This window comes from Actinia tenebrosa, unplaced genomic scaffold (genome assembly GCF_029948245.1).
Source record: "Actinia tenebrosa isolate PJP-AT-01 unplaced genomic scaffold, QUT_ActTen_1.0 PGA_scaffold0__85_contigs__length_37466705, whole genome shotgun sequence".
NCBI lineage: Eukaryota > Metazoa > Cnidaria > Anthozoa > Actiniaria > Actiniidae > Actinia > Actinia tenebrosa.
Genome location: NW_028292569.1, coordinates 2,609,863 through 2,633,653, shown reverse-complemented (window position 1 = coordinate 2,633,653; position 23,791 = coordinate 2,609,863). Strand labels below are relative to the sequence as shown.

The 23,791-nt window shown below is 43.0% G+C and overlaps 2 protein-coding genes across 2 annotated transcripts in view; both read right to left on the bottom strand.

The window, feature by feature from the left end:
* Nucleotides 1-23,791, bottom strand: part of LOC148913232 (uncharacterized) — a 131,615-nt gene that overhangs the window by 40,309 nt on the left and 67,515 nt on the right. The window lies entirely within an intron of this gene.
* LOC116290540 (putative serine/threonine-protein kinase drkB) lies at nucleotides 194-1,051 on the bottom strand. Its single transcript, XM_089026175.1, has 2 exons — nucleotides 827-1,051; nucleotides 194-623 (listed from the first exon to the last, which is right to left on the bottom strand). Exons 1-2 carry the CDS (start codon nucleotides 855-857, stop codon nucleotides 451-453), a joined length of 204 nt encoding a protein of 67 aa, XP_088882301.1. The 5' UTR covers nucleotides 858-1,051; the 3' UTR covers nucleotides 194-450.

The following is a 23,791-nucleotide window of genomic DNA, read 5'->3' as shown; positions in this document are numbered from 1 at the left end:
ACATGCCTTGGGCAATGAAAAACAGGAGAAAACCATTGTACTTCTCGTCAATTGGCTGGAAAAGTTAAAATATTTTTATTTTTATTTATTATTTATTATGTTTCTGTTTCCTTGTGTCTTATAATTCTTTTATTAAGCTATTTTATTAAAACAATAAGCATTTCATTAGTACCTCGTGCATTCTAGATCTTATGAGTCCCAGTGCCACACCAAGATTCACCCCTTTGATGTAATTGGTGATAATGTTAGTGTCTGTTTCAGAAATGAAACAGCCAAATAACATTATGTTTGGATGTCTGAAGTGTCTGTTTAGTAAATGACAAAAATACAATCATAATTAGCATCATATACCCTAGCTAGACATTACATAAAAGGAAATAAAACCTGAGGGTATATATAAGCTGCCTTTATCAATTTACCTCAAATAATGCTTTGTTAACACAATTAAGCTTACCTACAAATATTTACTTCACTAATATCTGGATCTCCATACCCTCTAGGAATTTGTTTTATGGCAACCTGAAGACCTTTCCAAAGGCCTCTATAAACTGAGCCAAATTGGCCTTTGCCAATTAATTCTTTAGTTGTTAAATCTTCTTCTTGGATGTCAACAGTAGCAAGATCTACAATTAAGATAATTCACGCCTTTAATGTCATCCCTAGTTGGTGAAAATCTTGTATGAATTTACTAGGGCTATCTAGGAACCTGTTCAGAATTTTCACCAGGGATAATATTCTTTGTGTAACTGGGAAGCAGTGTGATAATTCAAAATGAAATTGAAAAATGCATAAAGAATTCATTGAGAAATAACTGTCTGACTAATACCTTCTTTCTTGAACATAATCTCTGGATCCATGGATACATGTTCAGGTGCAGGATATTTTGGTTGGCTTTGTTGTGCTGCCTTATCCCACAAAGGAGTAGGCCGTCCACCACGAACAGGCAACTCAGATCGCACACACAGAGGACTTTGGTGTATGTCATACAGTATAGCCTTCAGAACATCACTTTCACCTTTTCTTTCCTAATGGGCTGAGAAGATGTACTTTCTATAGTTTTTTTTTATGACTGATTACATCTGCTAAATATATCAATTATTTTATAAAATGGTGGATGGATGGATGGATGGATGGATGGATGGATGGATGGATGGATGGATGGATGGATGGATGGATGGATGGATGGATGGATGGATGGATGGATGGATGGATGGATGGATGAATGAATGAATAAAGTAATAAACTTAAATAAAAAAGAAACGAAATGAAGAGTAAAGAAGACCTTTTCTGTAAATGTCCAAAAATTGAAGTTATTTTAAAAAGGTCCTGAATTGGGGAGGGGGTCCTTATCCCTTTTCCCAGCCAAAATTTTACTCAAATCCCGGTTCAAATCTCACGATCTCAGCTTGGTTTGCTCAAATCTCAGTTATATTGCCAAATTCCAGCCCCAGTGCTTGAAGTCTCTTTTCCTAACTCCTAAAAAAAAACAAGTCGCAACTCCCATTTTACCCCTTCAGGACCCTCCATTAAAGCTTTTAAATAAGCTTATATATATCATAGTAACCGTAGATGGAGATCTAAGTGGAGAAACACAGATATACACAAACAGTATTCACCTTGTTTTCTTTAAAGCGCTTACGGCGGACTTCATCACCCTGCACCTAGAATGAGGTCCAAAGAGTCCCAAAATGTGTCGTCCATTTCTTCGGAATCCATCTTTTAATACTGTAGTTCGTGGACCGGGCAGAAAATTGGCGGGAAACAACTAGCTCATGTGGGTTACCTGTGGTGATACTAGGAACGCCTGGTAAAGTTTTCCAATGACCCTTCTCGGCCGATAAGCGAAAGTGCTCCAAGTCAAAGGGCAAGGCAAGGCAAGGCAAGGCAAGGCAAGGCAAGGCAGGGCAGGGCAGGGCAGGGCAGGGCAGGGCAGGGCAGGGCAGGGCAGGGCAGGGCAGGGCAGGGCAGGGCAGGGCAGGGCAGGGCAGGGCAGGGCAGGGCAGGGCAGGGCAGGGCAGGGCAGGGCAGGGCAGGGCAGGGCAGGGCAGGACAGGGCAGGGCAGGGCAAGGCATTTCGTTCATTTCGTTCATTAAAAAAAAAGAAAAGAAAAGATAAAACTAACTAGATTGGAAAGAATTCGTTTTGTCACCTTTTATTTAATTAATGAGATTAAATAATTAATTTTTCTTTTTTGGTTTGGGTTTTATTAAGTTCCGTATCTATTTAGAGTTCCGGATTCCAGATCACAATTCCAATAGGATTTGCACGTTGAACCATGTGTTCTGTTTATTTCTCAGTCTGAACTATAAACAAAATAATGCACTAAGAGTAATTTTATTACAATAAAATGACCAATTTAATGTCATATATGGAGAGGTTATAAGTGAAATAACAAGGTTTATATTAATCGCTTGTTTTTTTCTTGAAAACATACTGTCTTCCTTGAAATTAGTTTGTGACATTGATATTGAATAAAATTGAATAAAAGTTTAAACAAGGTATTAGCAATAGGCATCTCGTGGAGGAAAACACAAAGAGCTCCGGACCACGCTAATTATGTACAAACAACAGAAATATGGTATCCGATTATATTTCGAAAAGGTATATCCATAAATCTAATTTGCGGTTCGCTGTAGAAGAGAATTTTTTAATAATTCACAAGCCATATCAAGATATCAATTCCTATTATTTCGCTTCCTTTTTCGTTAACTGCCTGGCTTGTAGGTGAGTTGGAGGGAGGTGAGTTTTTATAGTTCATCTTATAAAATATCTGGAAGACTCTCATATATTGGTTCAGGATTGCTGGTAGATTCTTGATTTCGCAACGTTTTAAGTTCAGCATATTCCGTAGAGTTGTATGGAGGAGGAAGAATGACGCTTGGTGTTGTTGCACTTGATTTGATGTCTTCAAGTTCAGCATAAACGATCTGGCCAGGACGCTAGCAATAACTACTAGTGGTACTTCCAACTGAGTGAATAGAAAAGTTTAGAAAGCGCGTTCTTAAAGTAGAGTATTGACTTCAATCGTTTTGTTCTTGAGTAGTTAACTCAGCTGTTTGATTGTCCTTATTGTGTGATACACAATAGCTTTGCCTGGACCTGCCCCGAACCCACCTAAAAAATAATAGCTCACCACTTGCTCGTCCTTTAGCCCATCATTTTATGGTAATAAGTAATAAAATAATTAAATCCACCGCACACGTAATGCGTGACGTATTAGAACATAATTAAATCCTCCGCAAATATATTCGAGTCCACCGCAAAAATTAGTAAATCCACCGCAAAAATCCGGGTCGTGCGGTGCGGCCTATACTACTCATCTTCCCGAGTTATGGCCAAGTTAGAAAGTGCAAGCGGATGAAAAAAAAGCGATTTTTTTTTTCACTTTCTATAATATAGGGCAAGAGCCATCTCTCAGGGACTTCTTTTTTTTATTTTTATTTATTTTTATTTTATTTTATTTTTCATTTTTTAATTATTCTCTCAGCTCGTCTTGCCTTTTCATGTCCACTTCTTCTTAACCTCGTTTATCTTTCAATTCAAATTCTTTCTTCTAATAACTAACCTAATTGGCATAAAACATGCTTTGACTTATTAGGCGACGGATCTCTGCCAAGCACTTGTTGTATAAAGTATTTTATTTGTTATATTAAACCTATGAACATTATACGATCCTAAACATGCACCAAAATAATTTTTAGCTTTTCATCGTACTAATTATAACTAATTATACAAGCAGCAGTAAGGGGGACTCGCGATCGATGCCGTATATTTGCGGGTTTTACCCGGGGAATTACGAACGCGGGTACAGCAGATTTACGGGATTTCCCGCGGTGTGTCCCTTACTGCTGCTGTGTTGGGTACCGCAAACGAAGTATAAAATACGTCCTATATAATGGATACCATCAAAAGTATCAAGAACAAGACTGTGCGCAAACTCAGAACCCAGGTTTTGGACAGGTTAGACGCAGACTTTGCCTTTACGACATTTATGGAAGGTAATACGGATGAGACTATGACACAGGAAAGAGCAGAACAGATAATCGACCTAATGCCCGAAGGTAATTACCGTTTGGAGTTGACCTTTATAAAGTATCTGGACGGGGAATGGATTATTGAAAGGGGCCGCAATCCCATTAGAGCGTCTGGTAAAAAGAACCTGTTCGTCTTAAGTAAGGCTACCAACCCGGGAGCATTAGAAGGAATTGACATGTTATTCTATGAGGTTGCTTACCCTGTTACAGTGGTAATTTACGGGGCGTATGAAATGCCCACGCCAGATGTAAAGAAGTTACAACCAATGCGACATCCTGGTAACTGTGTTGGTAAGCTAGTCCGGGAATTCTTTGAAGATGCTTCCCGTGGTGGTAAGTTAACCTTAAAGCGCCGAGAAGCCATTCGAAAGTGGGAGCATTCTACCCGCAAGACTGGAGGAACCATAGCCAATATTAAGAAGTTGGAAGTGGCATTAGAGCGGCGTATCCACGTTAAAGATATCACAGACGGGTTTATTTACTCTGGGACTCACAAATATGGAGGTAGAGGAGCTCCTATTGTTATCTACCAACATAATGGGCACGCTTGGCGGGAACTAAGGTTTCCTAAGAAGGTTAAGACCTCAGTCTACAAAGTATCTCCGTTAGCAGACTTGGTTCATGAGAATTCCATCTGGTTAATGGACGCAGAAGGTAGGCAATTTATGACACAAGACGGTACTTTGTATAGACCCGAAATGGAACAGCTGAAGATAGACAGCGTTTGTGAAGACCTGGGTGAAGATTTTCAAGAAGTATTAAGTTCTCGTTCCCTGGACTTCTTAGCCGCAAAGAAGCGTAATGGCTGGAAGCCGACTCCTAGCGACCTTCCAATTCCAAAAGCCTGCATAGAACATGGTCACGGAGGTCTTTGGAATATGGAATACGACGAGGACGAGTATGTCTCGCTGGATATGAAACATTGTTACCCTGCGTCTTTCAAAGGCCTAGGAGATTGTAAAGAGTATTATGACCGTTACGGACATCCGGGCAGCCAATTCTTTAGGGTAGCTTTGGATGGTACGTACGATGCCCCAGCAACAGGATTCGTTAGATTGACCAGCTGGAAGCTAAAGAAGGGATTACATCCCATAATTTACGCGTGGTATGGGAAGCATCTGCAAGAAAAGGAATGGATCCCTGTGCCGCTATTAAAGTTCCTTGAAGAACGGAAACTCCTTACGTACGCTGCTCATGAGGCAATATTATGTCGTCGGGAGTTTACCAAATGGTTGCCAGAAGACAATGCTACCGCCCGCATAGTTATTGGTAAGTTCACTCAGGGCGCAAAGGAAGGGGAGAAGCACATGCAACGCCGCTTAATCACAGATAAAGGAGAATTAAGCTTCCTCGTGCAACGAGCTCACGACCAAGGTTCAATGGTGTCAGTAGAGAAGTGGGATCATTTCACAGATTCCCTGCAACAATGGAATGCCTTGTGTTACTATCAAGACCACAGACCGCAGTATTACCATCTGCGTGCTAGCATGTTAGCTTACGCCCACATTAATCTCTTAGCGATGTTGCTGCGGTTTGACAAGGAAGACATTCCAAGAGTAGCTACTGACTCTTTGTACGTCAAACCTGCAGTGCTTGAAAAGATGCAAGAGTTCTACACCGACGACGAATTAGCAGAAAGCGGGCAATGGAGGGTCAAGGACGAAGAGATAAAGGCCTGGCGAGCAAGAGTAACCTACGACGGTAATCATACTAAAGGAACGGTAACCCCGACTGAGGAACCATTACCAAGTGTCACAGACCCCATTTCTTACCACCGCTTCTCTTATCTTTACGGAACAGGAGGCAGTGGTAAGACTACCAGAGTCCTGCAACTATTCCCTAAAGTAACCGTATTAACTCCTACACATCGTTTAGAACGCGAACTCGCCGCTATGGGCTTTGAAGCACAAACTTACCATAGTTTCTTTCGTTGGAATGGCACTAAATGGGTCCCAGAAGCTATTCATGATATTCCTCCTGTGATCTTATGGGATGAAATCTGTACTGTGCCCTTAGAAATCCTAAAAGAGTTCGTAGACTTCCTAAAAGGTAAGTGCCAGGTAATCTTTGCAGGAGATCCTTGCCAGCCACCCCCAATAGCAGGGGAAATGCCCCACGAATGGTTAAAAGGAATGGTAGATTACGCAGAGGAAATTAACACCGATTACCGTAGCAAGGATCAAGTAAGGAACCTCAAAGCGGAACTAAGGGGCCTTACAGACGCTCAGCAATGTAAAGTACTCCGTAAGAGAGTACGAGCCAAGTCCTATGAGGAATTCTTACAGGCCTGGAACCCCAAAGATGTTGTCTTAAGTAGTAAGCGCGCTTCTCAGGCCCGTATTCAAAAAGATCTGTTAAATATTCACCGCGAAAGATTCCCCACTAATCTCGTACCCGTTTGCTATAAGCCCCGAGATACCAGAATGCAGAAAAGAGACGTACGGGTACCTGGCACTGACATTACTTTAGAGAACGCAGTTACCCACGATAAAGCCTGGGTGCAAATGAAAGACGTAGAAAGGATTACTTCCCACCCCGATTGGAGACTTGGTTACTGCATGACGGTACATAGTGCCCAGGGATTAACCGTAAAAGAAACGATGTGGATCATAGACCAGCGTTTGTGTTGGAGTAACTTAATTTACACCACCGTAAGCCGCGTAGAATACGCCAAGCAATTGAAAAGAGCTTGGGGTCCGCAACTGCGTTACGATAAGACCCCAGAAGACGCAGCCAAAGAGAACATTACGAAGAAACTCCTTCGCTACAAGCGCCACGACGAAGAAAAAAATATGACGTTCGACCTCTGTGTGGACGACGTCTATAAGAAAGGGGCAAGGTGTGCCAAATGTAACATACCTCTACTATGGAGGTTTGACCCGAATGACGATCAGCAGTTCTCCGTGGATCGTATCAACAACAAACGCGGGCATTGCAGAGGTAACGTAAGACTGACATGCCTAGAGTGTAATCGGGCGCGTGGAGCAGCACTACTCTGAGTCTTTGGGGACTATGAGCAGCTCTTCCATGACAAATCCACGACTTGGGCCATCTAGGTAATACAACACGGGTTGCCCTTCCTTGGTGACGGACTTCGAAATCTCATACGTTTCCAAAGACCAGTTAGGATCCGTGGCTCTCTTACTGCCACCTTCGAGTTCCCCCGGCTGATAGAGGTATCTGACCACTATGTTGCGGGGTAGCTTTTTTTCCTTCAGTCCGACCGCCCTTGAACTTCTGACGTAGGACTTGTGTTCCACATGTTTCTTTTTTATGGCATCCTTGGGTTTCATTCCCGTAGCCCTGGCCGCCTCGTTATTCAAAGCCGCGACGACCTGGGGGAGCCGCTGTGTCCATTCCCTGTTGCGTTTGGAGGGATCTTCCAGCTCTTTCCAATACTGGTACCCAAAGAGGCGCTCGGCCAGGGTCTTATTAAATCTTTCGACGATGCTCTGACCCCTGTGGTACTCAGCTTCGGCTCTCCTAATCTTAGTGCTGTGGTCTTTCAGGGTTTTGGTAACCACGCCCATGAACTCTGTCCCCGCATCCACTTGCAGCAGCTTAGGCCATTTCAAAACGCGCTTATAAATCCTACCTAGGGCTTCTGCGACTTCCCCAGAATCCTTGCTGGTTATGGGTTCGGCGTCCTTGTATCTGCTTGCGATATCCACTACGGTCAAAGCGTATCTATAGGTCTTTCTTCTCACCTTATCGTGCGGTAAGAAAAGTAAATCCGCCTGATGAACTTCATTAGGGGTATTTACGGTAAAGCTGGGCCTGGGAATGTACTTAGGCACGGGAAGATAAACCTGCCAGATGGTTTGTTTTTTCAACCAGTTCTTAGCCGTTTCATCTGATACCCTGGCCGCGGTCGCGAGTTTCTTGATAGCTGATGCTCCTCTCCAATAGCCTTCAGGCCCATAGTAAATCCTTTTGAGTTTGTCCTCTACGCGGCCCATTATATGAATTCCAAAACAAGATTGATCTTGCGTCCGTTAAAATCCACCGTCTTTCCGTCCACCTTAATGGTGATGTTTATGCTTTCTACCAAATTAGACAAATCATAACTTAAAGAAATGGGAGTGTATTCTACCAGGTCAAATGGATTACCTTTGGGCAGAAACTTGGACATAAGAGAAGACTTTTCCCCATTGTTGTAACTATGGACCAAGTCGCAATAGACTTCGTAAGAGGATGCGACTTTCCATTTCACATCATATGTACTGCCGCTATTTATCGTGGTACTAGTAAGGCCCAGGAGTTCTACCAATGGACTGTCCTTTAGATTGGCGCTCCCATTATTTTTCTTGAATTTCATTTCATGGGGTAATCCTGTGGTAAGAGTATATCCATGCTTTGCTAGCTCCTTAGCCAGTGTTATGGGGGTGTAATGGGAATCTGGTATTTTTGGTTTGGTGCCGGAAGTTCCGATGACAAAGCCATTAATTAAATTATACCAAGAATTGTACAAAGAGCAACTAACCAGCCGAACCTTATGGGCTTTAATGGGGGGATTCAGATAAGTGGTAAAGTCATTCTTGTCGCTTTCCAAAAAGACGATCATTATATTAGATACGCCAAAGCCACGCCTCCGGCCAGCCCTGCGACTCCTACGAAGACCAGCTCATTGTCTTTTTGTTTCTTAGAAGGCTGGTAGTAATTCTTAAACTGAGGCTTTTTTAACGCCACTGTGGGATGCGCTTGCGCATAGAGCTTAAAGGCGTAGTCTGTGTTTTCGAAGTTCTTATCCGCCTGCATCTTGTCTTGGTAGTTCTTATCCAACCAATCCCTGTAAGCTTGTCTTTTTTCATTCCAAGCCGCCACGTCTCGCTGATATTTCTCCAGCGCTAAGTCGTGCCTCTTCCTTTCGGCGTTAGATTCTGCGTTTTTATCACCGCTAACTAATCTATCCAGATATCTACCACCATAATTAGCCCCTGTAAATGCTAAAGCTGCAATGACTCCACCTGCGACTAAGCTAACCATTATACATTAGGTAGGTACTTTTCCTTCCGTAGGTAATCCTTTACCATGATAGCCCCGCCAACGGCAGCGGTCATCTTAGCAAAATTAGCGAAGCTCTTACTTGGGTCTTCAGTAAAGTCTTCTTTGAGCACTTTCTTACCTACCCAACCAATACCCGCAACGATGGAAGTAATAATAGCTGCTTCTTCAACAGTTTTCAACAACGCGGTCGACATTATATTACAAAGCGATAAGGAAAATCTAGGTCGCCACGGGTGATAAATCTACTCCATTTCAGGGATCTTACTTTTTCTAACCTCCACAGGTGCGTGATATGTTGGTGGTTCTACTTTTGGCTTCGTAGCCCGCCATTGTAAGTAAAGGCTGCCTGCTGCTATAGCAACTCCTAACGCGCCGATGACGTGCCCAGGATTCCAAAAGGATTCCTCCACCTTTTCCTCTTTTTTGGCTTTGTTCTTCCTGTTCATCTCCGCGAGCTTCTTTCCGGCAGCGACTCTGCCTGGAGATTTAGCCTTGGTAATCTTGGTATCTTCTACGGGTGGTTGTTCTTCGGTGTCACTCATCTTATATTAAGGGACTTGAAGGACTTGACAAGTAACTTGACGATGACTTGACAATGACTTACGGACGACTTGACAACGACTTGACAACGACTTACGGACGACTTGACAACGACTTGACTAAGTACTTGACAATGACTTGACAACGACTTGACTAAGTACTTGACAATGACTTGACAACGACTTGACAATGACTTGACAACGACTTGACTAAGTACTTGACAATGACTTGACAACGACTTGACAACGACTTGACAACGACTTGACTAAGTACTTGAGGCGACTTGATCATCAGCAAGTGCCGCCTGGAAGACCTTTTCGACTTCTCTGTCCTTCTTGAAGTCCTTCCAAGATGTTCCGAAGGAACCTAGTACCTCCTTCAAGTCGACGTGCTGAGCTATGTGAAGTGCCGCAGAGGCGACTGCCATTAACTTACCGCACTTCAAAGACAACCACCCACAGGTTATCTTAAGTTCTTGGGCGATGACATAGTCCTCGCTAATGTCCTTCCGCAGTTGCTCCACGTCGTCTATGGGCAGCGCAAGTCCAAGCAATTTAGTCGCAAGTCGGATAGCGGAATCTGCTACGGCGTCCGTGGTCTTACTTGCAAGGGCGGCCTCGTACCTCTTATGGAACTTCTTAACTTCCTCGTCTGACAACTTATTAACCTGTTCATGGGTAAGTTCCTTGCCTATCATTTCTTTACACTTCCCAGAAGACACGAGGATGTTAAGTTGTTCCTTGAGGTTACTTTCGTCTAACTGTGTGGGGACTTCATCTAAGAGCTGCTCAATGTCCATATATGTTAATGGAATACGGAAACCTCAAAGAGAAGATCATCTTGGAATGTTGGTGCGTTTTTAGGTGCCGCATGTATTCGTGTAACTGTTCCTTGGATATCTCACCGCCGTAGTCGCTTAAGATGGTTTCCAGGTCAGACTTACTGGGCGTGTAGAAGACGACAAGCGATCCTATGTTTTCCCTAAAGGGTTTAGAGACGCTGGTAAGCTGCTGGGAAAGCAACCAAACGCTGATATTGTCGTGTCTACCGCTGAAGGCGAGCTTAACGAGCTCGGAGGTGCGCTTTTTTACGTCGTCCCCGCAGGCAATGTCATCCAGTATGAGCAAGGTTTGCGTATCTTTAGGGAATTGTTTGTGCCAAAACTTAAGATGACCGGATAACTCGTTAGGATCTAAGATATCTACAAAGAAGTCGTCATCTTTCACTCCTATACCCGTCCAGGTGCGGTTATTCACGTAGGTGGGGCATAATAGCACGATGTAGTCGAAGCGGTATCTAAAGGGTCCTAATAGCTGCTCCACGACGAACTGGGTCTTTCCGCAGCCGGTGGGTCCTACTATCAGAGCATTGCAAGGCATATGATCTGGGTTCATATATATGGAAGCAGTGCAAAAGATCGTTGCTGACGCAAAAGATAAAAGAGATACCATAGAAATGCAAAGGGAGGAGATCGATCGCTTAAAGGAACACGTGCAGGACTTATACGACGAATTGTCGGGCCTGAAGCGCGCGGAAAGGTTTGGTGCGCTGGTAACGATAGCAACGTGGGCTAAGGAGTCCGTCAAGGATTTCATACGATATCCTCCATGAATATATATGGACTGCATTACGTGCGAAGTACCTGCTGACTGCATCATTCCTCCACCGATACCCAAACCGCGTAAGAAATACACCTGCCTCCATTGCAATAAGGTATTCGTCGAAGGATCCTTCGTTGGACATTGGTGTCTTGCGGATCCTAAAGCACAGAGGACCTTAGCTGATGTCCAGAAAGAGGATTAGCAAGGTTTCAAGCACCACTTTACTTATTGCAAGAGAGTTTCGAGCACCACTTTATTTTTCTTTCTTATTTATTGTTAAATGTTAAGGTTGCAAGGACCTCCTTCATCGTCATATTGCAAGGTCGTTCCTAAGCACCTCCTTAATTTTCTTTCTTATTTATTGTTAAATGTTAAGGTTGTAAGGACCTCCTTTATTGTTCTAAGATCATCGTAAGGGTGTTCCTAAGGACCCTCTTATTTACGTTGCTCCTAAAAGAGATGCTCTTAACGAGAAAGAAAGCTGGTACTCAGAACTCTCTTACAACCTTAACATTTAACAATAAATAAGAAAGAAAATTAAGGAGGTGCTAGAAACTGACCCTGCAATATAACAATAAATAAGAAAGAAAATTAAGGAGGTCCCCCAAAACTCTCTTGCAAACCCTAAGGACCGCATATTGAGCATTTATTTCCCCTTGTTATAATGAACTGCGACGATTGCAACAAATCTTTTAGTAGCCGACAAAGGCTCCAATACCACGTAGAAAAGAACGTATGCGGGCGTCGTAAGACTACCACTTGCGGCGATTGCAGCCGGGTCTTTAGCAGTCCACAGGCGCTGAAGTACCACATCGACAATGCCGTCTGCAAACGCACCCGAGACGATAACACTCTTTGCGGTAACTGTAATAAGCACCTAAGCAGTGTCCAGTCTTTGGACTACCATGTCCGCCACCGTGTTTGTCTTAAGGGAATTTGCCCACGCTGCGACAGCGACATTAAAGACGATTGGCATGTACATCGTTGTCGCCCCTATCGCTTGGTTGAAATTACCTGTGAGGAACACGGTGACGTAGCATCGCGCTGTTGCCCCGAGGAAACTGCAAGGCGCCTAACGAGACATAAAAAAGAGGTGGACGAGCTCTTCATGAACTTCGACCAATACGAAGGCACTCCTTGGGAGAACCAGGAGTACTGGGAGGCTCTTTGCGATCGTTGTGGTTGTCAACGTAGCGGTCAACACATTTGGGAGTGTCTGTACCCCAAAGTGGAGCCCGTAGGCACATTCGAAGACTACATGGTGTCGTTTCGCCGCTACATTAAACAGAACTTAAGGGATAAGCAGAAATTACATTAATATATGTTTGCAGCAGCAGCTTTCATAGGTGGTGTCTTAATTACCGTATCCGCTTACAACATAACAGAAAAAATGAGGTCCGCCGTAGCAGACCAATACTTGGCCGCTCATGAGGATGACTTCTAATCGCAAAGAGGATTAGCATCCACCCTACGTTCTACGTCGAACTTCCATCGACCGCTGACCTTACCATAGCTGCGTATGTGTGTGAATGCCTCACCTTGAAGGACGTACCTCACGCAGTCCGGTGCCCATAGCGTGCACTCTTTACCGTCGCATTCCAAGACCAGTCTTAAACGGCTGATGTCTTCGAAAACGACGTAATTTTTTATTTTGTATGTACGACCTTGAACTAATTCACGCCAGTGTGTCTGTTCAACTATCATTATATCTATGAAATATTCTTTGGTGAGTCCTTAACGCCTCCTGCGTCTTAAAAGCCTTAACACACCAAGGACAAGGCACACGAATGCCTTCCGCGTAATAGTCGATCTCCCTGCATATAAGGTCGTAATCGTTGCATACCATGGTTAGGTAACCATTTGCCTCGTATTGTGTGAGTAACGCCTCTTGATTTGAGGATAATACGCCGTTACCCTTAGGCGTCGTCAACTCCAGGCATAACCCATTGTATTTTTTATGTGCATTAAGAACTAAGATGTCAGGCTGACCTGCCTGGTAACCTTTCTGCCAACATACTATTCTTTTGGAGACCGAGTCCTGTAATTCTCCAAGACCTGGTGCGAGCAGTAGGATAGGGTGGAACCGACGTATGTAGTCCACAACTTTCTTATGCAGGTCAAACTCATTCTCGATCTTAAAGACTAATTTGTTAGGACCGTCAAAGCGTCGCTCTATTTCATACTTACCCGTTTTCCTGAGGGTAGGGAGAACGTCACCTAACACCCATTTTCTGAACTCCTTAGCTACGGACTTTTCAGATCCAAATATTAGCTCATAAAGGCCCATTTCAGTGATGTAAACGGAATGTGGCTGTGCATTAAGGGTGTCAGTCAGATTTACACCCTTTATAGATCCCAAAGTTACCTTGTTTTCCCCTGATACGTGATCGGACACCGCTTTTCTGGAATTTACGTATCCTAAGGCATCAGCCACGGACTTCGCTTTGAAGTAAAGTTTATCGCCTTGCACTATGCATTGCAGTTTGGTTTCGTTGTTTTTGAATACGCGAAGCATCATATACGTAAGGGATATTTTATCCTTGGATGAGGGAGCGCAGCGCGCGAATCAATACGCAACGCTCTTTAGCTGATTCATTTCTACGCTCAACTGGGCGTCAGACACCACGAAGATGTATGCATTGATCTTGTCTGAGTCGCCTGCGCTAGCGTTTAAGTCACGCTTGATTTCCAGGGTAATGCCGTCCTGGGTATTTACCAGACGCAATCCCTGCCCATGTAAATCCTCGTCGTTGGTGGTTCGCATGTCAATCCACAGTGCATACTTATCGGTAAAGAACTCACCGGGTGTAACTTGATCCCCAAACTTTCTTTTTATTTCCCTGTAGGTGTCTGAGGGCTTCATTCCCTGCGAATACACCTTATTTGGAACTCCATTGATGCTAATTCCGACGTTGGTGATGCCGGGGTTATGAAAGGCTTCAGAGTCGCGCTTACCGGCTTCATAAGGTTTAATAAATACCAACATCAGCCCCGTAAGACTACGACGTGGTAAATTAATGCTCTGAGTAATTACCGCGTCTGTCTTATCCAGGAAACTAAAGGTTTTGTACATTACCGCGTGGTCGTACAAGAAAGCCTTTCCAGCACTGTATTCCATGCCAGCGCTACGTGCTAGATCTTCGGAGTGTATGGTTTCATACTGCAATTCCAGGTTGGTAATGGCGTATGGATGAATACTTCCCGACAACGCAGTGCTTAACCCGCCAATGATGTTAGTCATGTTGGCTAAGGTCACTTCAAACTGCAACTCACTCAACTGTCTAGGATAATAAACCCCGTGGCTGGTAATAGCCTCAAAGTCCAATGGTATTACGTATTTAGTACCATAGGCTGTCTTGATGGCCTTTGCATCTGCCACGTCAGTTGCGTCACCAGAATCGGTAGGTTGTGTCTTGGTGGGAGTCCTAACCTTACGTAATATTACACTACCGATACCCTGCTCTATTTTTTGTGCCCTTTCGAATGCAGTCAGCCACAGATCTTTGTAGGTGGTGTACAGGTCATAGTTGTTTAAGTCTAAGAGGGATTCCCCGGCGAACTTTACTCGCATCTTTGAAACGATGTTGCGACCAAGGTTGTTAACGATAATCCTTTCATCTGCGGTGGTAGGTTGCACCGCCAAATCAAACCTTAGCGCCAGGGTACCAGGAACCAACACTAGGTTATCTGTTAGGCGGGGTACGCCTACGTACAGCGTCTCCCCCGGCTTTGCGCTAGAAGGTGTGAATGTAACCCGGTGAAAGGTGCGTTCTGCTTTCAGCCCGCCAACCTGCTTAGGTAATACGTTAGGATTTAACTTTGAGCTTATCATATATAATGGAAGTAGAAGGTGATTTTGATCCCCTTACCGAAGAAGGTCAAGTCGATATTAACAACGAAGAATATGAGTCTTTACTTCCTAATGACAACGTAGACGGACGAAGTCTCTTTGAGAAATTAAGGAGTAAGTATGGCAGCAGGGCCCGCGAGGCCTGGCGTTCCTTAAAGGACAAGTGGCAATCGAGGAACCCAGGGAGATCTATTCCGGAGTACTTACAAATGGAAACCCTTGGCGTGCGGTCGGACTTAACAGCGGACCTCATCGAGGACATAAGAGAGCGATACCCAAGCCTAAACCTGGCTCTTTTGGACTTCCAAATAGGAGACAAAGGGCAGGTTCAAGTTAGAGAATCGGGTAGGGAAAAATGGCATAACCTGTATCAAAGGAAGAATTCCCACCTGCTTAACAACCAGCTTCCAAAAGGAGTCACAAATGCACTGGGAACGCCCAACTTGATGATGCTAAGCACTTTGACTCAAGAGGAAACAAAAGTTGCTAAAAGGACCTTTATTAGAGGTATTTCGAACCCTGGCTACAAAGATACCCTCAGATCTGCAATCAGACTGCAAGAGGAGCGCCAGGAAAAACTCAACCAATTAGAGACCGTCGAAGAGGAAAAAAGCAAACAACTTGAAGAACTTCCAAAAGATAGCGACGCGACTGGAGGCTTGGTGAGCTTCTTGCAAAAGGTAAGAGCTGAAAAGGAAGCACTTCAAAAGGAAATACAGGAAAATAAGGTAACCATCAACGACCTTAGGCGACAACTCGACGAAGCAACCAAGAAAGGAGGTAATGTCGATAGTCACTTTAAGGCCGTCCAGGAGGAAAACGAAGCATTGCAGGGGCGCATAGAAGAATTGGAAGACGAATTCATGAAACAAGGTAGGCTAGCTGCTGAAGGTCATGCCGCCGAAATTGCAGACTTTAGAGCTAGGCTTTCTAAGTTATTGGAAGAAAAAAACACCGCAAGAAATCAACTAAAGATTGCTTTGAATGAATCGGCGGGGAAAGACGTAGAACTACAGCGCTTAGGAAAAGAATTAATGGAGTCCGTCGACAGAGAAAGACAAGTAATGGCGGACAAGGCAGTGGCGGAGGAACGAATACGGCAACTTCAACAGGCCGTCGAAGACTTGGAGTACGAAATAGATCGACAGCGGGAAATAATCGAAGATCAAACTCGCCCTGAAGAAGAAAGGGAGGCAGCCCAAAAGAAAAAGGAAGGCCTTCAGGTGGAAGTTGCGGAATTGCGGGCTCAAAAGGAAAACCTGGAAAGGGAGTTGGGTCTTACCACCAAGGAAAAGGTAAAAAGAACCCTTTTGAAGTATGGCGTTCCGCTGGCATTCGCAGTCGCTATTTCAAGCGTAGTAGGAGTTATCCTATCCGCGCTTAAGGCTACAGGCGCAGGCGTAAAGAAATTAGGTAGTGGGCTGACGGACTTGGGAAAAAAGATGGCAGCCGGTCTTCCTGGGCTGCTGGGTTCAGTTGTTTCCTTGGCACTTAGGGCTGGAGGAGAACTACTAAAGTTTGTGGGGAATAACATTTGGATATTAGTCGTAGCTATTGGAGTGGTACTCCTGAAGAAGATGAAGGGTTAATCTTATCCTTGTGTATTACTGGTGGCTTATCGTCGTCGGGCATCCGAGGCGTCCTCGACTGGGGATAAGTGAAGATAGTATTCACACCGCCTTGATAATTCGGTATTAGCGGCAGCACGCTTATAGTAGAAATAGGCTTATGACTCCAAACTGCGTCGGTAATACTGCTACCTACACCAATGCTATTTATCCTTGCGCTGCTAAGTTTCGACCCATCGCTGGTAGCATCATCGGGAAATATTTGTAACTTAGCATACTCACAATTAACTATCATATGAAACGTGACCGGCGTTAAGTCTTCTAAGCTAATTTTGTTTGGCTCCATCGAAAAGTGAACAGCTCTTCTGTTGTTCGAAGAAGTCCGATAGGAAGGCAAAGGCTCGTCATTTTCATCAACGAGTCTAAACCCTACGTTCGCGGTAACTCCCGTGTTAATGCAAATGGTGCAAATAACTAACGCAGGTCCTCCAACTTCAACCCACATTCCCGTATCGAACCACTCATGTCCTTCGTACTCCTTCACGTCTAAATAGTGAACGTAGCGCATTTCACTTAAATGTGGATTCATATATTACAGGAAAACAGGCTCCCTTCGTTTGAGGGGTAGGTAACAAGGTTATTTTCTAAAGGCTTATTACCGTCAAGGTGCTTATGGTCTTGTGATTATAAGTCGTATCTCTTTGATCTTCTATGCTATTCACACAAACGCTCCCAGTATCGTCTACACGCATTTGCAGCTTTACCTTCCCATGGCAATCAGTAACCATGTGTAAAGTCCAAACCGATAAATTCTCGGTGCTATTCGCTGGCGGCTCTACGGAGAAATGCGTAGGCTCCCTGTTGTTTGTCTTCGCTCGCATAGGCTGTAATACTCCATTGTCGTCGCAGAAACGAAATCCTACGTTTGCATGACTACTCGCACCAATGCAAATACTGCATATTATCAACTTCTTTCCTGAGTAGTTCAAATCCACGGACATGCCTGTGACATCAACCCAAGATGCCTGGGTGTATTTTTTCTCGCCTGTGTAAGTCGTATAAACACAATCTACTCCAGCTACGTAGGGGTTGTTCATCGCCATATATAATAGCTCAGACCAACACCCGCGACTGCTAGGCCGGCTTTTAATAAGTTATGGTTATATTCCTCAGGTATCGCAGGCAGGACCTTCTTCTTTACGTTCTTTGATGCGGGCTTTTCTGCGTGTTCCTTTTTTGGCTTCTCCACGAAGTGAGGAATGTTCCTAAGAGTGTCAGAGTTCACGTCATTCACCCCAAACTTCATATCATCAGTAGCTCGCTGCAGCTTGTTGTTATAACCCACAACGGAATTGGTGTTAATAACCAAATTACTTGGCATTAACCAACAACCAGGCGACAAAGCGTAATCCAGTCGCACTTTAGACTGCTGCACCGCTAATTGATATCTCTGCACCGATTTAGATATGTCATTTTCTATTATTGCAGACTCAAATAAAGTTAGGAATTCTTCTTGCGTTTCCCGCGAAGCACCTTGGGATCCAACGATGGGGCTGCGGGTATTTACCTGCGCTCCCAGGATGCAGTACACAAATGCTTCAATGCTACGGTTAATCCTGGCTAGGTTTCTTAAGCCTTTTCCTTTCATCAACACGAATGGATCCCAAGTGCCGAGGTAGTTCGATTGGATTCTGGTAATTAATGAATTATTGCTCTTATCACCACCCATATCACCGAACTCTAACTCATTACTTGGGTATTCCTGATGCCCGTAGTCAGCCGGCTTCTCACCATTGGCACCCCAAACATAAACAATACCCAGCCCATGCGTCTTACCCTCTTTGTAACGAAAGTCTCTTTGCTGTGGTTTGAACTCATTAATTAACCTTTCTAGGGCTGCGGCGTTATATCGATTATTCATTGGATTAAATGCCTTATCTCCCGGTAAAGGCACGTTAAGCTCCTTCAACAACCTCCTTACCGTAAAGGCAACGTGAAACCGCATAAATGAAATGTGAAACATATCCGCGGCAACGCCACAACCTTTAGTGGCGGCCCAGACAGCAAAGTTTAACTGCTGCGGCCAATATCGCATATTGGGTCCTGCTAACCATCCCCTGGCCTCTTTACCCGACGTATGCTTTAACATCGTATCCCCATAGATATTCCTTACTACTACGTCAAATGATTGCCTACCCACTGAAATCTTCAGGAATGTTACCATCGTTTCAAAGTCGTTTACACCACCTTCAGCATCGTAAAATGGATAATCTTCCTTGGTCATTAATAGATTCCTTGGAAAATTAGGTGGAGCTTCCTGATGCACCGGCGTAGGCTCGGGTTTTGGTGGTCTTTCTTTATGAACGGGGTGTACAATCGTCAATTGCTGAACCTGATCGACCAGCGTAGGTTTCAAATCCTCATTACTGTACATCCTAGAGCCGTTATAGTAAATCCCATCGGGTCTCCTTTCGAACTTACTAGGGTCTGCATGCGGAAACATCTTCCTAAATGCTCTCCAGTTCCAGTAATCCCGGTTGTCGTGATGTGGCTGCTTCTCAATATCATTCCCAAAAGCGTCGTACATTAGTATATATAATGGATGTTATACCTTCAGCACCTCCACTTTATCCTGATTTACCTAAGGAGGGTCCTAACGAATTAAATGCTGAAAACTTTCGTCTGAATAAAGCGAACTTAGTCCTGGCTTACTTGGAAGGGCAGACAAAACACTACGAAAAAGTTAGAAAAAAGTACGTCAGAGCCCGGAGTACGCTACATAAGATTGCGATAACTTCAGGGTCCATATCTGTTGTGTTAACGGGCTCCGGCGTTGCTACTTCGCTTACTGGACCGGGAATAATTGTTGGAGTTCCTTTGGCCGGCGTTGGGGCAGCTTGTGGTATTATTTCGGCTGTTGCTACGGGTATTATGAAACAGTTGTCAAGCAAAATATCCAAGCATGACACGACAATAGCTCTGTCTAGGGCTAAAGTAAATACAATCATTGACCTTGTCTCAAAGGCTTTGCGTGACAGAAAGATAGACGACGTAGAATTCTCGCTTATCCTTGCCGAAGAGGAGAAGTACGAGAAATTAAAGTCGGATATAAGGAATAAAAAAACAGTCGTAAAAGATCTTTCCGAGGAATCTCGCAAAAAAATCTACCAGGAGGCAAAAGAAGAGCTTCAAAGAAAGCTTGCTCAGTAAACATCTGCTTTGAAAAGAGCGTGACAGGATTTCGTTTACATATCGAACGACAGTCTGGAAATTACGCGTAATCTTATGCCATAAGATTCACTATCTTCTTGGAATCCATCCTAACAGTGGGTGGTTGGGGTCTATTTTGTAAAATATTTCGTAGATTACGTCAGGGTAATAAGGAATATCCTTATCCAGCCGACAAAACATCCACTCGGCTCTTGTCATATCAGAAACCTCAGGAATAGACTTACCGGTAATTTCAGACAAAAGATAGGGAATAGCTTTGTAATATTTCCCTAGTTTTAATTTCTTCAACGTTTTCCGTAGACTTTGCGGGGTTGGCTCTTCCAAGTGGTCTATGATTTTCTTCTTTACTTCGTTGTCTAAATATACCGGTCGATAACCTTGGATATGACTCATCCAGTCCCTAAAGTATTTTATTCTCTTATAAGGCGTTTTCTTACGACCTCCATTGGCGTAATACTGCTCTCTGGTAGCATTTGGTACGGCATTACGAATATTCTTACCACACTCGTAACACTGTGCTGACGTGTCGTCTTCTATTTGCATTTTCTTACCACAACACCAAAAGGGTTCTGGCTTAGGTACGATAACTTTAGGTCTTAGACAAATTATGCAAAAGTCGTTAACGAACTTCTTACATTCGTGCATCGTATATTCATAAGATATTTTTTACCTCCGTTTGAGTTACAGCAGCAGTAAGGGACACACCGCGGGAAATCCCGTAAATCTGCTGTACCCGCGTTCGTAATTCCCCGGGTAAAACCCGCAAATATACGGCATCGATCGCGAGTCCCCCTTACTGCTGCTATACATCAGGAATATATAATTATGGAATAAATAACGACCAGAGCAGTGAATTTGGATCAAAATTCAAAAGGAACTCATGTTTATGATTTCATTAGAAAGATCCGCCTATTATACTTATATCATGAATAATATCTTGAAGATAATAATTGACAAAACGATTATTTTTCAAATAAAATACAGGATACTTACATTATATATATTCATTTCAATACTACTTTATTTCATAGCAAAAGTAAATACGACCATTTGAGAAAAAAAAAAGGATATTTATCCAAATCTATTATCCAAAAGTTTTTATTGAGCGTAAATTAAATTGAAAAAAGCCGGGGGGGGGGGGGGGGGGGGGGGGGGGGGGGGGGGGGGGGGGGGGGGACACCACGCTATGACACGAAATAGAGATGAATAACACATCGAAACGGAAACATCACAAACCACTTGACAATATATCCGCACGTGATCTTACTTTTTATCCTCAATATTTGCATACAGATGCAGTTTCTGATATTCAGAACTTTGTGCTTTATGTACGAAGTTTAATGCTTCGTACTTGCGGATATGCAAGGGAAGTTCTACTCGTCTAGCACTTTCCCCTATAGTCCTGTTTAGAGCTTGATAGCCTTGCATGTTCGATAATGCATCAATATTAAGTTCTTGATAGTCATGGTGAGTTTGTGAATGTTGAACGTCAGATTTACTTGTTCCTTGCGCTGCATTTCCGGCATCGGAGGATGACTCAGATTTTTCTGAGATTCTTTCGTAGTCTTCGTTTGACGACGTCTTTGGTGAATTTTCGGCTAAAACTTCGTTTGGAGCAGAATGCCTCGTTGTTACAGCAACCACGCTTGCGTCCTGAATTTAGTATAAAATAATGACATAAGTAATGCAAGTGAAAGAAGGTTGGAAGGGAGGGATGGACTGAGCGACGAGGGACCGATGGAAAGGGGAAACGAAAAAGGAAGAGGAAGGAAGAAAGCCAAAAAAGGAAGGAAGGAAGGAAGGAAGGAAGGAATGAAACACGGAAAAAAGGAAGGACACAATTACGGAAACAAAGATACAAGAACGGAAGGAACGAAAGGAAACAAGAAAATAATGAATAAGATTAGCTCTCCGATTAAAAGTAAAAACATCGATCGAAATTACGAGGAGCATACCTCATTTTCGGTCCCAGTCACAACTGGAAGGGAAAACCTGTTGGAGAAAATAATATTTTAATTATTTTTTCGATTTAAAATAAAAAAATGGTCTAGAAGTTTCTTCTATTTTTTTTTCCTAGGACAGTAATATGATATCCCTTTTTCAATTGGTAACATATCGTATACCAAGAGCTTTTGTCTTTATTCCTAGTATATCTACATCACCTTGTAATTTCTTCTCTGTTATCTGAAACTATAAAAAATATTACCATGTTATCAATATAAGTAATAGGCCCTTTCCAGTTAACGGTCGTGTGTTTGTACTGGTGAGCGAGCAATTTGGTGATTCTTTTTAGCTACTTGTAAAGAACTGAATGAAACGATGCGTAACCAGTGTGTCACGAAATGCAGGTTTATTACGATCTTTCGAAACGTGCTGTAGGATGTTGGTTTGCTCACCGGCAAATTTCAAGCATGGGAATCAAAATGCTCATTCATTTGCTCTCAGTGAATTAATCAGCACGTGATTATTGAGCTGCCTATTGTATGATCACATTTGCCATTAATGTAACAAGCAACGATAAAAAAGAAAGGTAAAATAACACAAATATAAATTTAAGAGACAAAGCCTACTTACCTTTAAGAGAGTTTCTTCTACATTTGATGAAATTATATGTTAGGAGAACGACAATGATTATGAATAAAACGCATGTTATCGACAGATTGATAATTGCAAAAGTTCTTCCTGTACAATAACGGAAAAAAAACAAATGTCAGGGACGAAAATGATTCGGTTTTATTTTTCTACAGAATGAGCAATAAAAATCGTCAAATTTCGGTTTTTTTTGTTTTTTTTGTTTTTGTTTTTTTATGACATTTTCAACATTTAAAAAATAATTCGATTCCATCGATATCATTTAAGTTGAAGAATGACATAAAAAGAAGCAGGTTAATGACATTTTCTTATGTTGCGGTATTGTTCATTAAGTATCATTGACATCAGACAGAGTGTTAATATATACCAAATGAGTGATAACGGCACTGAGCAATCAAAATTCGACTAAGTCGTCGCGGTTCCCCTCAAAATTTCCATTTTTATGCGTTACCGTAAACGGTTATTTGATTTCCTTTTCAACTGAACATGTTTCCTCATCAAATGAGCTCGACTTCCCGATGACTTCTCGGTGAGCTCACGGTAATAGCATTGTCACAGCATAAAAAAATAGTGTTGTTGTTGTTGCTCTTGGTGCTGTTTTGCTTATCCGTTTTCCACAGCTTTGATTTTTTTCTTTCTTTCTTTCTTTCTTTCTTTCCTTTTTTTTCTTCTTCTTTTTTTTATTTTTATTTTTATTTTTTTTATTTCTTTTTTTTTTTTTTGTTTTGTTTTTTTGAGTAGGTGGAGGGGGGATGGGAAGGGGGGGATATCGTTGTTAATTTCCTTTTCACTAAAAGTTCCACGCAAAACGTATTACTAAATTGATAACCATGAGAAGAAGTACACTAATCTGGGGTTTCTGGCCAGTATGCTTACCTTGGTAAAAAGCGTTCGATGGCAATGCATGACTGAAGCTAGGTGTTGTTCCCAACGATGCAAAGGTTGGAGCAACTAAAAGTAAAGGAAACAAAAGAGAAAGAAATTAAAAGAAAGGGGAATTGGTGATTTTCTTCATAGATGGCTTTAATTCCCAGTCGAGAGAAAGAAGTCGTAGCAGCAGCAGCAGCAGCAGTAGCAGCAGCAGCAGCAGTAGTAGTAGTAGTAGTAGTAGTCGTAGTAGTAGTAGTCGTAGTAGTAGTCGTAGTAGTCGTAGTAGTCGTAGTAGTCGTAGTAGTCGTAGTAGTCGTAGTAGTCGTAGTAGTCGTAGTAGTCGTGGAGTAGTATAGGGAATGGGGGTTCTAGCGCAGTGACCACACGAGGATTTCCTGTTTAAAGTCACTAACCCGTGTTTGCGTAGCCCTCATTCCCTATGAGACCCCCAGGATTACCCGTGGGGGTAACAGCGCACTCGAAATATGTTAGTTTAC

Excerpts from the sequence above, each read along its gene's own strand:
- LOC116290540 (XM_089026175.1), bottom strand. The coding sequence starts at position 857 with ATGGATCCAGAGATTATGTTCAAGAAAGAAG. Across the intron at positions 624-826 it reads GATTATGTTCAAGAAAGAAG|ATCTTGCTACTGTTGACATC; the intron begins GTATTAGTCAGA and ends TCTTAATTGTAG.